The sequence below is a fragment of the Vulpes vulpes genome, chromosome 12, assembly GCF_048418805.1.
Source record: "Vulpes vulpes isolate BD-2025 chromosome 12, VulVul3, whole genome shotgun sequence".
NCBI classification, from domain to species: Eukaryota; Metazoa; Chordata; class Mammalia; order Carnivora; family Canidae; genus Vulpes; species Vulpes vulpes.
Genome location: NC_132791.1, coordinates 49,179,263 through 49,196,085, shown reverse-complemented (window position 1 = coordinate 49,196,085; position 16,823 = coordinate 49,179,263). Strand labels below are relative to the sequence as shown.

The window sequence follows — 16,823 nt, the reverse complement described above, 5'->3', positions numbered from 1 at the left end:
TATTTCATATAAATGGAACCATACAACGGGCAGCCTTAAGTCTCTGGCTTCTTTCACTTAGCATAATACCTTCAAGATTTGGTGTTTTGTTTTTTGGTTTTTTTTTTTACAGCTCCAATTTTTATTGAACATAAATGTACATTGACATTCCAAAGTAGAAGTGTCAACCCACTTAGGCCAAAGAAAAACTACATACCTTCGAGGTTTATCCGTATTGGAGCATCAGTACTTCATTCTTTGTATGTTTATCCATCCATTAGCTGATGACTATTTGGGTTCCACCTTTGGCTACTAGGAATAATGCTACTATGAACATTCATGTACAAGTTTTTGTGTGGATGTATGTTTTCATTCCTCTTGGGTGTGTACCAAGGAGTGGAGTTAGCCAGGTCATATGGTAAACCCGTGTTTAACTTTTTGAGAAATTGCCAGACTGTTTTCCAAAAAGAGACTGTACCATTTTATGATCCCCCCAGCAAGGTATGGGAGTTCCAATTTCTCCACAACTTTGGCATACTTGTTATTGTCTTTTTGATTGTATCCATCCTAGTGAGCATGAAAGGGTATCTCATTGTGGTTTTGATTGACTTTTCCCTGATGGCTAATGATGTCGAGCATCTTTTCATGTGCTTACTGGCCACTTGTATATCTTTTGGAAGAATTGTCTATGCAAATCCTTTGCCCATTTTTAAATTGGGTTATCTTCCTATTGCTGAGTTATATATATATATATTCTCATATTCTTTTTTTTTTTAGTATTTTTTGTTTGTTTGTTTATGATAGTCAGAGAGAGAGGGGGAGAGGCAGACACAGGCAGAGGGAGAAGCAGGCTCCATGCACCGGGAGCCCGACATGGGATTCGATCCCGGGTCTCCAGGATCGCACCCTGGGCCAAAGGCAGGCGCCAAACTGCTGCGCCACCCAGGGATCCCCCTATTCTTATATTCTTATTAAATTATATTCTTATATATATTCTTTATATATTCTGGATACTAAATCCTTATCAGATTCATGGTTTACAAGTGTTCTCTCCCATCTGTGGATTGTCTTTTCACTTTCTTGATAGTATCATTTGAAATACAGAAGCTGTTAATCCTGATGAAGTCCAATTTACTTATTTCTTTGGTCAAAGACTGATTTTTGCAGAGATGCAAAAGTCTGTCCACTTTGTGTTAACTCAGGACAATGAAAGGCCAGCCCAGCTCCAGAGCTCCCAGGGGACTGGCTGAGGCCTCTGTTACAAGCACATTATAACTTCTCCCCCTGCTTCATTCTGCTCCCAGGTGTCACTGCTAGGAGCCCCCACCAATAACATTCGGCGTGAATGTCCCAGAGCCCCAGAGTCTGCTCCTTGGGGAGACCAACTTTGATGGCACTTCTGATGTTTTCCAGTGATCTCCAGAAAGAGAATTGAACCACTCCATGGTTTCAAGCCCTTTTGTGACATGGCTCCTGCCCAACACTCAGCCTCATTCCTCTCCATTCTCCCCTTATACTCGAGGGTTCATCTATTCTGAAGTACTGGTGCTTTCTTCAAAAGGCCACATTTATGGCCTCTGGGCCTCTGCACTGCTATTCCTTCTTCCTCTCTCCCCAGCACCTCCATCTATCCCTTTACCAGGCCAACACCCATCATCCATCTATAGTAAGATCTTAGCTTACCACCACTTCCACCAGAATGCTTTTCCTAACCTTTCTGTATGTGTCCACAGTCCCCTTTACTTACCCTTACCCTTACCATAGTGTATGGTGATTCCCTCTTTATTACTTTGCACAACTCTACAGGAATCCTGCCAGGGGAGGGACCCTCTCATGTGTATCATATCTATAGAGCTGGCTCTGAGCCTGACATCCAAGAGCTGGATAAATATGTATTGAATGAGTTAAGATATACTGAATACACACAAAGTACAGAATCAGCAAGAGCAGGCAGTGAGCCCCCCAGGCCAACAGTGGGAGTTGCTCCATTGACACAGTTCTAGGGTGTGGAGCCCACTTCGGCACCTCTGGGTCACATAGCACCACAGCAAAGCCCAGCTCTGATACTCATCCCACCCATGTCTACCTGGGCCTTCCTGGGTCAACCTGGGGGTGGTCCTCCTGCATTCCCAGGATCCTGGCATCTAACAGCCTCCCAAATCCAGGCAGGAAGTTTCTCCTAGAAGCTGCTAGACATTAAACCAGCCTTTCTGGGACACACATAAAATCTCCTCTGGGTGCCTGAAGATGATTTTTATGGGCTTCCTTATCAGGGCTGTGCAGAAATCGCAGGCGCCGAGACAGACAGTTCCTTAGTTAATCATTGAAATAGGAGGCCAGGTTACATTAAAATGATGGATCTGAGGCTGGAAAAATACATTTGGATGCCCTGTGTAGCCCCAGCCTTTCGCCTCCTTGATCCTCTCACCTCAGATCCAGGGTTCAGTTTAAACGTAGAGGTGAGGTCTGGATTCAGAGGAAGACCCTTGAGGGAGCTGCTACCTCCACAACAGTGTGGGCTCCCTTGTGGCTACTGTGTGATGTCTGTACTGACCTGTCTGTCCTCACAGAGTCTGGAAGGGGGCCCGGTAATGGGTGAACAGGGATTTAAATGCACACTAACTCAGACTCAAAGCTCTTAACCATGCAATGTTGTCGAATGATACTTTGAGACCAGGTCTCCAGGCTCTCCCTCCACGCCCTCTATGCTGCCACATATCCTCCTAGCCAGGTGCAGGGAGGCCCTGGGCCTCTGGAGCTCAGATAATCCCCCCCTTCTTGCTCTGTGGCCAGGGCTTGGGCGGCAGCCTTACCCAGCAAGAACAGACCTAGGATAGCTGCTTGGCAGCCAGACTGTGCACATCATTTTCCTGACCTCCTTGGGCTCAGCACAGCCCTGGACACCACCCAGTGAGCCACCATTAAAAGTGAGGACATCCTGGAGGACAAGAGGACAAAGGAGTTGGGAAAATTGCCTCTAAGAGACCAACACCAAATCTCACCCGCCTCTGCCTCCCAGTTTGTGGCTCAGAAAGATTGATGGTGATGCATACATGGGTCACTCTTGAGATAAAGGTCATAGATCTTGCAGCTGACAGGCCTCCTCAATCAGTGCTTCAGGAAAACTTGCACAGCTGATAAATGAGCTGCCTCTAAAGCCTCAATGACAGGCTCCTAAAAGTGCACTTTGCTTGGGATTTCTCATTCATCCTGCAGGAGAGCCATCCACCCTGATGCCGATATAGCAAGGGAGACAGCTAGTGAGGATCTGACAGGAGAACTACACCAGGACCCCCATTTAATCCCCTCAGCAGGGGCCAAGGGCAGAGGGAGCACCATTAGCCCTCAATGACAAGGAGCCCTGCATATGGTTAGTGCTTTGCCAAGGTAATTCCAGGGCCAGAAGTGAAAGGATGGATCAACTGACTGGTAAAGAGGGAACCGCATGGCTTTTGGAGACAGGAAGTTAAGAGGAGCTTTGTAGCCAACACAGCTCTTGTCTACTCAACGTACATTCTCATCTTCCTTCTCCCCAGTGCAACTCTTGAGTTCGTCTGGAGCAGCAATGCACCCAGTTGAAAGCCTTCACCTCCTCTGACTCCCCCACAGCCTAGGGCCCTGAGAGAAATCTAAGCAGTATTCTACTAAGGATTTCTGGGAAGGTTTTTTCTCTCCTGTACAGGCACTGCCCTCTTTCTTGTACTGCCCCTTGCCTTTTTTTTTCCTGCCTTTTTGCAGATATGGCAATAGCTGTGGAACATCTATCCTGTAACATGGAAAGGATGGAAGATTAAAAAAAAAAAAACAGATGGACCCAGGATCCCAACAATGACATGGAACTGCTGTGTCAGCCCTGGAGTGCTTAACTCTGGACTCACGTTTATGTGAGCAAAATAACCCACTCTTTGGTTAAGCCACTGCTGTCACTCTGTTGTATAGAGCCAACTGACTTTGGGTGATAGAGTCCAAGCTCTGATTTTGGGACTCTGAGCAAGTTGCTTCACCTCCTCTTAGTCTATTGCCCCATCTGTGTAATAGGAATGATTAGAGAAAGAATCACTACTTCTAATAAATCACCTGCTCTGCGTGTTCCACACATACCAGTCCCTCCACTGAGGAAGTGCCCATGGTACACACTAGGTAGAGACATACTGCACAAAATACACCTGCCTTGGCTACCTCACTAGACTTTTCTGAGAAACAACAACAACAAAAAAAATCCCTTGAAACTCCTTTGTAATATAAACAGTTATACACGTGCTACTAAATCCCCTGTTCTCTGGAGTCAGTGGAGCCAAAGCTAGGAAGATTCTCTACTCCTAAAGCAGAATGTAAACTCAGGAGACCTGTCCCCATCCCCACCCAGAGGGAGGGAGGAAACAAAAGGGACTTAAACACAATTGTGCCAGAGAGAAAGAACCCGTCAGTGGATGTGAGGTAAAACTAGGCCCTTCTGCATCACTGCATTTAGCAGCCTCCTTCAGCACTGCTACCTTATGCAAGTTATTTAACCCCTCTGCATTTCATATTTTCATCTGTAAAAGATAGCAGTCACTCAGAACCGATGAGCCTTAAATGCGTTCACAGAGGTAAAGCACTACATAAGTGCCTGGAACATAGTACATACTTGGTAAATATAGTCTAGTATTATTTCATATATGTTGATACTTTATAAATAGACATTTAAAAGTTGTACATATTTAATAAAATACAACTAATATTTGTATATGTAACAATAAAAACAAGATGTCTATAAAACCTCTAGGTCTTATTAAAAAACTTCTGAAAATCAATATTTATTTACAGCCAGATCTCTTTTTCCTCTTCTCCGTGCCCAAGACCAGCACACCCACCTGACAGTGATCGCTGGACAGTTGCCTACACCACCAAACACTGACTGGAGGGACTGGCCTCTCTGGGACTCACTGAAGAAGATCTTTGTGGGCATGGTACTGTGTTGAGGTCAGAGAGGAAAACAAAATTAATCTGAAGATACACAGGAATAAGACCTAGTGAAGAGCCTGGACTATAGAAATGAAAAACTGAGAAAGGTTTTCACAGTTCAGCTTTTATTAAAATTAACACAAAGTATGGGAAACTAAAATTTGATTCCTATTGAAATAATACATTTGAGGAATGGTTTCTTCAGCTACCACTGTAACTGATGGAGGATATGACAAGTGTTCTTTTACAAGACAGATGGGCTCTAACATCCAAGCAGAGAAGAGCAGATCAAGGACCTTACCAATGCAGTGTGTTAACAGGGCATCAGTGATCAAGTCTGGTTGCCTATGGACAACCACATGGACAGAGCACCCACACAAACATACACATTCAGCGTCTTGAGTCTTCTTTCAAAGTATTTTATACATCATACACAAATTAAATAAGAAGTCGAACAAGGGCCCTTTTATGCCACTGAGAAAGAGGGGGAAATAATTTTCAAACTCATAACCCAAGGAAAGAACATAATTTGTTTCTCCAAATGCCACTACAAGCATTCGTGCCTTGGCTCATGCCATATCCACGAGACACTTAGCCCCATGACAAAGGCTGTGTAGGGGCTATGAAGTTGTGATTATCCACTATAGAAGTCTCTTCCATTCCCAAATGTCAAAAGTGCTGCTGCTTGGTCACACAGCACACACAGCACAGCTTAACACGAGGGGCTTAGGACGCTAAATAGTGCAAACACTTAAAAAAAAAAAAAATCCAACCTCCTTGCTTCTCCGGGAAAACAAAACCTTAAAAACTCCAGCTAACTGGAATAGGAGTTTGTTCAATCTCCCAACCTGATCCAAAAGGTGCAAATGGGGAGCATGGAGGCAATTCAAATGGCACCTATCCCAAAAATGAAAATAAAAGATTTTTTTCAATGAGGCTAATGGCAGAAAAATACATAAAATAGAGCCTGGAGTATATAGATAAAGCTCAAGAAACAAGTAAGTTTTAGGTGTAGTATAAGCATCTGTAAAGGACATGCTTAACACATTCTCAATGATCATGAGGAGTGACCCCTCTTTTAAAGTTTATAGACAAGATGCTTCCAAAAGGGACATCATCCAGCAACAAAGGCCTTTAGCTGGCGGAAGCTTCAGAAGAACAACGGGACAGAAAAGAATGAGGACTAGTTTACTAGACCTAGGAAACTCCTGGGAGTATACACTGGAGGGCAGACTTTCTCTGGAGCATCTCCATGCTACAGCATGCCAGGCTCAGCACCAGGCAGTGAGAGACACCAGGAGATGGGTCAACCAGCTTCACTCCTGCAAGGAACGGACTCCAAAACAGTGGCCAGGCAGTACAGGGTAATTGCTGAGTCAGGCTAAACATTAGTCCCTAAGCAATTCTAGAGACACCAGTGATTGTGTTTTCCAGCAATCTCCCTCAAATATGGTATGAGAAAGAGAACTCAAAGTAAAAAAGACTCATCTACCCAGAACTACTGAAAAATCTGTTTTTGGAGGGTGACAAGCAAAGGGAAAATAGTTACAGGCATGAACTATAAGAGTGAATGACTTATGGAACAGAACTTCTCATTATCATGGATAATAAAAATCAATTCAAATATCCTAAAAAATTATCTTATAAAAATATCTACATTAAAAGTTTAGCCTGAAAGCTATAGCTTCAGTTTTATAAAAAGGCAATCTTTGAAAGGATCTGGCTCAGGAATTTACAAACATTACACAACAGATATCAAAGTAACACAGCTCGAAAAGCATGCTAGGGGATATTGCAACTCGTTTATCATTAAAGAGAATTAAGTGTTCTTACTGCATAGCAGAAAATGAGGTCAGCTTCATTTGCATAATACTGCAACTTTTTAGAAGGAGAGATGCCATTAAGTACTTAGAAGTGACTTTGGAATTCAGAGTATGACTTCTGTGTTGTCCAAATCAGTATCCAAGCAGCATCTAAGCGGCTTCTAACCTTGGGCTGCAATTCCATCTCATCACTGTGATCGGCTTTCAGATATGCCATCCACAAAGCTGCATTCACAAGCAGCTGTGGCCACCCAGATGGGGGGGGGGGGGGCGCAAGGGGTTCACCTACCATGTGACCAGCACAGATTTGAAATCAAGTCAGTTGTGTTCACTGTGGAGAGAGAATCGTACCTAGTGATAGTGAGACAGCAGGTTTTAAATGGCATCTGTGGGCAGCTAGAGCCCAATGGCTTTTTGGTGGTGACGTACCAGTGTCAGAGTCCCCATGAGAAAGGAAGCATGAGGATGAAATGAATGTGGCCTCAGCAGGACTATTGGCAAATGGGCAGTGCTTCCTGGGGAGCTGCGACGTGGAATCAATAGCAAAACTCCAAAAGCAGAAAATACGGCTGGTGAGCTCTGAGGGAAGGGACCCACTCTAGGCAGATGAAAAACAAGAACCTCTCCCACATATGCATGAAATTTCAGCTCCCAGGTGCTGGGAGAGGGGGTGGGAAGTTCACCTTTAATCTGAAATCAGGAGCTGTGTGAACAACACACATGGGACCCCAACCCCCAGCCTCATCCCCACCAGAAACCAAAAGGAAGCCCCAAGCCTTCCTCAGGCTGAGAGGAAGAACACTGGCAACAAGAAGTTCATTCCATCAGCTTCCAAGCCAAGGCAGAGCTCCGAAACCACTGTCATCTCCAGTGGCCAGCACCTAACTGAAGGCATGCCTTGATTCCCCTGGAAATATTTCCTCCATGTCCAACAAAGCTGGATATTTTAGCCTTTTTCCGAAGCCGCTAAAAATTCCAGATGCCTCAGTGCTGCCCTCCAAACGTCTCACTGAAATATCTGCTCAACATCAGAAGACGTTTCTTCTTCAAGAGAGTTGAGTGTTTAGTGCTCAAAAATATGCATTAAATACACAAAGCAGCCAACTACTAGGGAGGCTACTGGCTTTATTCCTGCCAGAGTGAGCTGGGAGGGTGCCAGTCTCCTTTAGTATCTGCTTGGAAGTAGCCCAGTGATACCAGAAGTCCCTTATCAGGTTCCACAAAGCCCCCTGACTCCTGTAAATGGACCACCACACCAGGGAGCATTAATCCCCAGCCCCGACAACGTGACACTATTCTCCAGACACAAGACCTTTCCTTCTTATGCCACAAATTCCAACACAAGTGATTTGCAATTTGAGGAACAGTTTCACATCTTTTTTTTTTTTTTAATGAAAATTGATTCCATGTGTCCTCAAATCCCTCCCCCTCCAGATGCTTGAAGTTCTGTCACTAATAATTTTTGCCTGTGAATTAGCAAAGCTTTCACCAAGCTCCTCTTTTAAAATGCAGGTAACCCTGAAAGAGATCACACATTCAGGGTATTTACCACCTCCTCTCTCTCAGGAAAAACAAGGAGGAAGGAAGTATTGTGAGGGCTGGAGAGAGGATGCAGGCCCTGGAACAAGGGGAGAGAGAGTACAAGGAAAGGAAGACGAGGACCTCAGATCTGACCATCGCCATCAAATGCTGAGGGTCAGCTCCAGCTGGTGTACTCCTTTGAAGTCATCCATGTCCATCTAGATCACATATGACCCCAAGGCAGGGGCAAAACTATCTTTGGGTTTGGAGGTAGGGTGACCTTTTACTTATCCTCCAAACCAAGAACACTTTTGAGAGTAAAACAGGATGCTGTGAATAATTAAGCCTGGGTAATAAGTATAAATGGGCACTGTCTATCCCAACAAAACTCAGAAGTAGGATCCTCTCTGAGACCATTTTAGACAGGAACTGCCTTACCACTTTGGTTTGTTGTTTTGTTTTTGTCTTTCATGTGTACATATTTTTTTTCTCCAGTGTCATACTCGGGGCTTCTCCAAAGAGCTAGTTTTTCCAATTGAAGAGACACAAAAGCATCCCAAACATCAAGGACTAGACGGTTCTCATCTGCTTCCTGGAAGAGAGCCCAAAGAAGAGCACCCATTGGGAGGGGCTAAGGAACCCATTTGTTCCCAGTTCTAGCACACAGAAGACACAGTGCAGATTCAATAATGCCCAGCTCTTCTGCAGACAGTGCCAGTAGTCAAAGCCAGTCTACAGGCATGGTCAAAGCAATGCCCCTGTCACCAGTCATTTCTGGACATTCCTGGCCTGTTCAACCGGACCTCCAGAAGACAGCAGCTTTAGTAATCTCAGGGTTCCCATGGGGTAAATCCAGAAAAGAGGTTTCTGTGATTTGATTTCTAGCACAGAAGGATCAGTAGTAAAGAAATCCAGTAGATTGTCACACATCCCCCAACCTAGTGGAACACCATGTTCTACACACACACACACACACACACACACACACACACACACACACACACAGGTTTCTCAGGTGTTCCCATAGAAACACACAATAAAGCCCAAAGGTGCTGCCTCGAGCTATCAGGAACCCACTGCTCAGGGAGGAGGCCTGAATGCTTCAGGGGAGCAGGAGACAGGTCACCAGTCTTCAGGCCAGACACCACTTTGCCACATCGGAGGAGGGCACTTCTGACTCCATTGCTGTTTCTCACAGTGAGTGGCACCCAGCAGTCATGGTGCCACTGTTCTGAGTCACAGGCAGCACCCCACCCCTCCTCCACCTCCTGGCAGTGGGAGTGGGGATCACAAGGGCTTGTGAATCACAGCAACACCTAAAAAAAGGGAGAGAAAGTTACCGACTTAGCTTCTTCCAAGTTATTCAGAGTCCCATGGAGTTCATGAGCCCAAGACATCCCAAAGGCCCAGTCAAGGGAAATGGGCATGTTGGTATCCAAACACTGTGGGGCCCGAGAACTCAGACTGCCAGCCGCTGGTTCTTTCCTACTCTAGTGGCCCAGTCAAGTCTCAGCAAGACACGTAAGCCCACAAGCACAGTCCTTCAGCACCACAGCTTAGTGGTCTCCTTTCACATTATCACATGGACACAGTTCTCGTCATGATGACTCCTTTTCCAGCCTCAGAGCTCAGCTTAATGACATTCCCCACCTTCACTGGCTGCCCAGAAGCAGCTCCATGGCTCTATCTCTCTATCACTTTAAGAGAAGTGACAGTGATTCATGCCGACTTTTACAAGACACTGAAATGAACTGAAAAGAAGAGTGAACTGACTTCACTGAAGTCAGAAAAGCGGAATGCCGGTGCTAGCCCTGCCACCAGTCAAGCTGCAACGTGGTCTCAGGCAAATCCATGGACCTCTTCAGGCTGAGCTCCCATAATGTTTGATGTCACCTGACTGAAAGCCCCCTCCAGTGCTCAATGTTATACTTGGAAAAACAGTCCAGACACATCAGTCTTTGGTATGGTATTAGCCAAAATGAACCATACTCAAGTATGGCTAGCTTCGTGAGTCCACAGATGACCCTAGATGGTCTCTGTAACGTGGCACATACTGTAGGTGGACTCAGCCAACCTCCCTTCTACTTGCTATCCTCAAATGCAGAGACCAGTATGTTATTCAACTCGGCTTCCCAGACTGCCTTGCAGCTGGAAGGGCCGCGTGACCCAGTCCTGGCCAAAACCATTGGAAGGCACGTGTGCCAGGGCCACAGCTTTGGCTCTGTCTGCCGCCCCGCCTGGAAGAATGCTGATACATGGCCCAAGGCAGCAGCGGCAGCTGTTGGTAAAGCTGGCAAAACAGGAAAGGAAAGGGAGGACAAACCTGGTTCTTCAATGACAGTCTGAGCCCTAGGCCAGCCCTGGACTTCCTTCTGCCTGAGACAGATACATGCCTTCCTTATTTAAGCAAGTACCTATCTGCTTTCCTGAACAAAATCCTAATTTATAGGTAAGGTCTACTGGTACGGAGTATCTGACTGGAGCCTTACTTTCGCATATTCCCAGAACTATAAAATCTTCTGGTTGCAGATGAGGTCGAGAGAACATTGCTTAAAGAAATGCCAGGATATCCCAGTGGTGAGATTCTGCTAAGATACCTGCATGTGAGTTCTGGATAAAGGTATAGATAGAAAAGCTCAAAGATGGGCAGCCTGAGTCACCAGACCTGGATGTGCTTCCACTTTAACAGCATCTCACCTGCACCTCAGGATCCCCCCCCCCTTTTTTTTTTACTTAAGAGACACACAGAGAGAGGCAGAGACACAGGCAGAGGGAGAGGCAGGCTCCAAGTGGAGAACCTGAGGCAGAACTTGACCCCAACATCCCAGGATCATGCCCTGAACCAAAGGCAGATGCCCCACCACTGGAGCTACCCATACCTCAGGATTCTTTCATAAGAAAGCTTTTAAAAATAGAGAGAAAAAAAAGCAGGGCCCTGTATTGTTTTATACAAACTTCCTTTTTTGATCAGAAAAGTAAAATATTCTTGGGGCACTGGGGTGGTTCCATCTGTTAAGCAGCCAACTCTTGATTTTGGCTCAGGTCATGGTCTCAGGGTCCTAGGATCAAGCCCCATATCAAGCTCCAAGCTCAATGTGGAGTCTGCTTGAGATTCTCTCTCTCTCTGCCTCTGGCCTTCTCTTTCTCTCTCAAAACAAATAATTTTTTAAGTAAAATATTGTCATTACAGGAAATCTGGAAAACACAGAAGAACACAAGGAAAAAAACTGAATTTCTTCATACAAAGAGAGTCATCATTATCTTTTTGGACTATTTCCTAGCCTTTGAAAATAATCATGATCATCCACTGAGTGGGTGCTACATGCCAGGGAGGCACTGTGCCAGGCATTCCACATATCACTGCATGACAGCCGTAAGACACTTGGTGTGAATTTATTCTCATTTTACAAATGAGAAAACAAGAAGTTCAGTCAGACCAGTTACCTTGCCCAGAGTCCCAGCCAAGTGGCAGAACTGGAACTCCCACTGAGATCTGACTTCAATACTCCCTTCTCTAAGCAGCAGCTATTCAAACGTTCATGATCCAGGATGATTTGGCTGAGCTCGCATGGTACATACCTTGCATAACGACCTCCCCTCACCTCTGGCACAAACATTCTCTCATGATGTTAAAAAACACTTAAAAAAAAAAAAGATTTTATTTATTGACAGAGAGAATGTGAGAGGGAGCACAAGTGGTTGGAGCAGTGGGCAGAGGTGGGGAGAGACGCAGACAGCCCAATGAGGGGCTCCATTCCAGGACCCCGGGATCATGACCTGAGCCAAAGGCAGATGCTCAACTGCTGAGCCACCGAGAAGCCGCCCAAAAACTTTCATTGTCTAAATATACCACAGTTTCACTCTTTCCCTTATCTCAGACATTAAGTACTTCTCAGATCTTTGCTTATCATAAGTAATACTCCAAATGAATTACTATCCATATGTCTCTGCATTTCAGGCAATTTCTTTAGATTCTAAAAGAATGGATTCATTCAGTCAACGGATTTGAGGACAGATTACATGTTTGCTTCTCCCTCTCCCATCTGCTTCTAGAGTGGACAGACAATAAAGAAGTCGACATGAAATACTCCTCACATTCATGAAATTCTAACCACTTTATACCTAAATCTTCCCTTCTCATTAAGGCCCACTAGGAGCCCAAGGAGGGATCAATCCCTCATTGGCCTCACCACTTCATGCTTAAAAAGGCCCTGCTCCTCCCACTATGGTTTTGAAAATACTAGTTTTAATAATTAACCTCAAGAAAAGAATCACTCTAAGACCAACATGTCTCTAAAATCTTTTATATTTAGTTGAGGAAAATCCTAAACAAGGGAAAAAAGTAAAATCAAGTCACTGCCACGGAGAGCCTATGTTGACAAAATATGATGTAAAAACTCCTTCAAGCCTGCACGGCACAGTCTTCCTTTGTACTGACATCCAAACAAGAATGAATGACTGGCCTTCTGATGCATAAAAGGGGTAAGAATACCACTAGAGTCATGACGTACACTTCAGGAGACGGTGGTTGTAAGATACTTAGGGTGCATTGCTATGTGTTCAATAATATAGTCAATAAATAACTGTAAGCTCTAACTATCCCAGTTCTTGGAAGATGAGATGCAAGCTGCGGAGCTACCTCAGGTGTATATGAGTCTGTGTGTCTCTCTATAGACCCTCATTGTCAGCGGCACTAGCTACATCCGGCCTCCCAAACCTCACCAACCCCTTTACACACAATCCCCAGGTATAAGCCCCTGTAGCAGCATCATTCCTTACTCCTGCCTGCATATCTGGCCTGGAATGTGTTCCCCCGTCAGCTGTGGTTGTCCAGAGGGCATGGACTCAAGAGTCAGACCTGAGTCTGAATGCTGATTTTGTCATTTTTTGAGCTATGTGGTCTTGTGCAGGTTACTTATATTCTCCAAACCCCAGTTTCATCATCTGTAAAATGGAAGGAACCAGTCCCAGGCACCCAGAGAGTTCTTGAAAAGATGGCAGTGAACGTGTACAGGGTCCTGAACACTACCCTGTGGCACAGGGAGGGAGCACCTGGCAAAGGGCAGCTAGCCATGTCACTGGGGCCCACCTTCAGAGTTGATCATGGCTCATTTCCTCCAGGAAGTTCTCACCTGTCATGCCTTACAGTATGTACAGCATAGCACATTCCATTTAGAAGTTATGTGTACGTTGTCCTGTATCTCCTATTTCATGTAGACAAATCTTATCTTTCCAATTAAATTTCTGGAAGGCAAGGACTATATCTTATTGTACCTGGTAACCCAGAAATGGCAATGAAATTTTTAAACCTCTTATGACAAATTGAGGCAGGTGGAAGTGGCTCCCCAGAACATGGGTGTTAAAAAGAATTCTGGGCCTGCATTCAGGTTCACTGGGGAAACCAGTGCTCATTAGAGGAATCTGCGGCAGGCATAGAAAGGAGTGGTGACCTCTGAAAATTATCTGCTATCCCTGGAGGAGGCACGTAGTCCTAAGTTAAGCAAACTTACCTCCACCCTGCCCTGCATCCCCTGTGTAGGAGTGGGGTGGGGGGGAAGGTGGAATCGGGGGTAAAGCATACTGACCTGCATAGCTCCGCCCCGTGCTCATGTTGGTTGGCAGCAGTGTCCATTTGTCGGTGACAGGATTGTAGTACTCCACCGAGGCCAAGTTGCAGGATCCATCATCTCCTCCGACCACATACAGGAGCCCGTTCACCGCACAGACACCTGGGAATCAGAAGCCACAGGAAACATTACAGCAGGAGCCACAAAGGGGTCGGAATGGATGGGAAACATACCTGGATGTCCCCTGGAGGCGCTCCTCCTCCCCTAGCTCAGAGGTTTAGTTGTACTCCACAGAAGAACATGCCAACAACAATCACTAGGCCCCAACGATCCTCCTTTCTGAGAAGGTCCTTTCTCTGACCAGGGAGCCTTCACCACTATACACTCCCATGGACATTCCTGGCCCCTGACTCTATAAACACTTAGAGTATCATCGTATGGCTCCTCTCTACTGGAGCATGCAGATGTGCCATGTGCGGACTGAGCTATGCTCAGGGAATCTCACATACACTACTCCTGACCCACTCGTAAGTTTTCGCTGATAGACGCTGGTGTAGCCACACGTGTCTAACAGTTGTGTCTGTGATAACTTCACATGACTTGGATCTGAACCCACACATAGCTCCCAGAGACAAGGCACTCTTCCCGCCCTGATCTCACAGAAAGCTGGCTTAAGGACAAGATCTCATGCTGCAGGAGTCCAAAAGAGGAAAACACGATTTTCCTCATCGAGAGTGTAAAAGGTCATAGTCTAATAAACTACGTCTTCTTTCAAAATTACAGTAAGGGGCTGACAATGTTCAAAAAAGTAGTAATTATAAGTATTGATGAAGATAACCTCAAATACTGGTTGAGAGGATACAATGTACCACTTTCCTGAGTGGAACTGAAAGCAAATATGCTCCCTTTGGCTCAAAAATTTCACTCTTGGACTTATATTCTAGAGAAGTAATTTTAGATGCATGCACTGATTAGCCAAAGGACCATTTATAACACAAAAGGATGACTAGAGAAAAAATGGAAATAACCTAAATGTCCAATAGTAAATGAGTTAAATTGTGATATAGCCATTTGAAATACCATGTAAATCTATTTTGTGTTATAATAAGATAATCATGAAAGATTGTAAAGTGGATTAGAAAAGCGAGTTATAAAACAGCATTACAGTAGGATTCCACTTTTGCTATAAAAAAAGAGAAATATCTGTATGTGAATATGTACGTATACACATATTTCCATTTAAACTTAATTCCTGGATTCTTGATACACTGGCTGTCTTGGGGGCTCTGCAATCCCTTGCTCACCTGGTTTAAGGCAAAATGCCAAGTTGTATCATAGCAGGCTCAGGCAATGGGCAAATTAATAAACTCCCCTTGTTTACACTTTCAACATGTAAGCTACAAATGAGTTTAGCAAACAGATAATTTGAGTGTAAAGGAAATAAATCCACCTGAAAGTCATCTATTTGCCTTTCCAGCCTGGGAAGCTAAGCTAAGCCAACACTTTCATTAGAGCAAAGAGGCATAAAACAAGATATACCAACACAAGACACGACCTATAGGGCAAAGCTGTCAAAGGGAAGAGTGTAATAGGGATGTCAGGCTTCCGTAATAAAGATTTAAACATTCTGAGAAAAATCATTCCCACAGGAAGGAAAAGGTGGAGGGGACAGAGAGCTAGGAAGCACAAAGTGAGGACGATGATAAGTGTTCCCACTGGAGAATGAAGTAGGGCCTGGTTACCCCTACAAGAAAGGAGACAGGTTTCAGATGGGAAGTGAGAAGACTCCAAAGCCAGGTACTGGCGAAGGAAACACAGAACCGAGTGTCACTGACTGGCCATATCCACATAGCCCTGTGCTCAACTACCCAACAGGGCCACTAGGAAGGAGGCTCTGGTGGCAATAAGAGGGCTTTCTTCAGTCTGTGTCCACACGTGTACAGTGAAAGTTATCAGCCCCTGCATCTAAGTGGGGGACCATATGGCTAGCATTTGTGCTCCCCAGCTCTCCCCTCTCCTAACTCAGCACCTAGTTGTCGAAGGGATAATTCCATTTGGGGTACAAGTTCCGGCCCAGATTCTGTTAGACAGCCATTGCTGGTCTCTCCCCTCTGCCCTTCTTTTACAGCTAGTATTTGCACCCACACCCCACAAGGACGGAAGGACAGAGTGGCTGTATTACCTGCATTACGCCGGCACATGTTCATGTCTGCCACCTGCTTCCAGGTGTTTGTTCCAGGATCGTAAACTTCAACACTCTTCCTCACCAGGGGCCCGTCATGCCCGCCGGTGGCATACAGCTGTCCACTGAGCACTCCGACCCCTGAAAAGCAGAGCACAGTGTCTCAGCCTCAGACTGCCACTGTGACCAGAAGCCAGGAGGGCTGGCATCCCGTCCTGGGCGGCTGTCACCAGCAGGGTGACATGGACAGTGCTGTTTTGTTCCCCTGGGCCTCAGCGCCCTCTTCTGTAAAACAAATATAATGACATCCTGCCTGTCTCGTAAGGCTGTCAACCTGAGAATTCCCCAAAGATAAAGTAAAAATTATCCTGTATCTATTTAAAGAAACATAAATATACATACGTATGTAACAAATATGTGTGTATGTGGGTATACAATGGGGAGAGAGGGTGTATATGCAAAGAAAAAAAAAAGACTGCAAGACTTCCAAAACTTTAGTAGTTATTCCCAGATGGTAAAATTTGTCTTCCCTTTTGCCTGTCTGTGTTGCCAAGTTTTTCTACAATGTTGTATTACTCATATTCTTCAGCCTTCTATTATATGGGTTGCGTAAAAAAGAGTTAAAAGCAGAGACCAGCCACGCAGCAGGTGTGCTGATATCATTACCACATGGACCTCCTCATCTGTTTTGAAGCAGAAGCTGTTCTTTCTGCCACATGCTCTCCTCTTAGCTTGCAGAGGGGCATTAAATCCCTCCCACTGTTGACAGACCTAAGCTGACTCCTAGAACGGCATTGTGGACAGGAT

At 45.2% G+C, this 16,823-nt stretch overlaps 1 protein-coding gene across 17 annotated transcripts in view; it reads right to left on the bottom strand.

The window, feature by feature from the left end:
- Nucleotides 1-5,031: 5,031 nt before the first annotated feature.
- KLHL3 (kelch like family member 3) overlaps nucleotides 5,032-16,823 on the bottom strand; it is a 271,050-nt gene continuing 259,258 nt past the window's right edge. For all 17 annotated transcript variants that reach the window (XM_072728520.1, XM_072728519.1, XM_072728521.1 and 14 more), the window contains 3 exons: nucleotides 16,017-16,157; nucleotides 13,853-13,996; nucleotides 5,032-9,583 (listed from right to left, as the gene is read on the bottom strand). In XM_072728520.1, coding sequence (XP_072584621.1) covers nucleotides 9,555-9,583; nucleotides 13,853-13,996; nucleotides 16,017-16,157 — 314 coding nt within the window. In that variant the 3' untranslated portion in view covers nucleotides 5,032-9,554. The remainder of the gene's footprint in view (nucleotides 9,584-13,852; nucleotides 13,997-16,016; nucleotides 16,158-16,823) is intronic.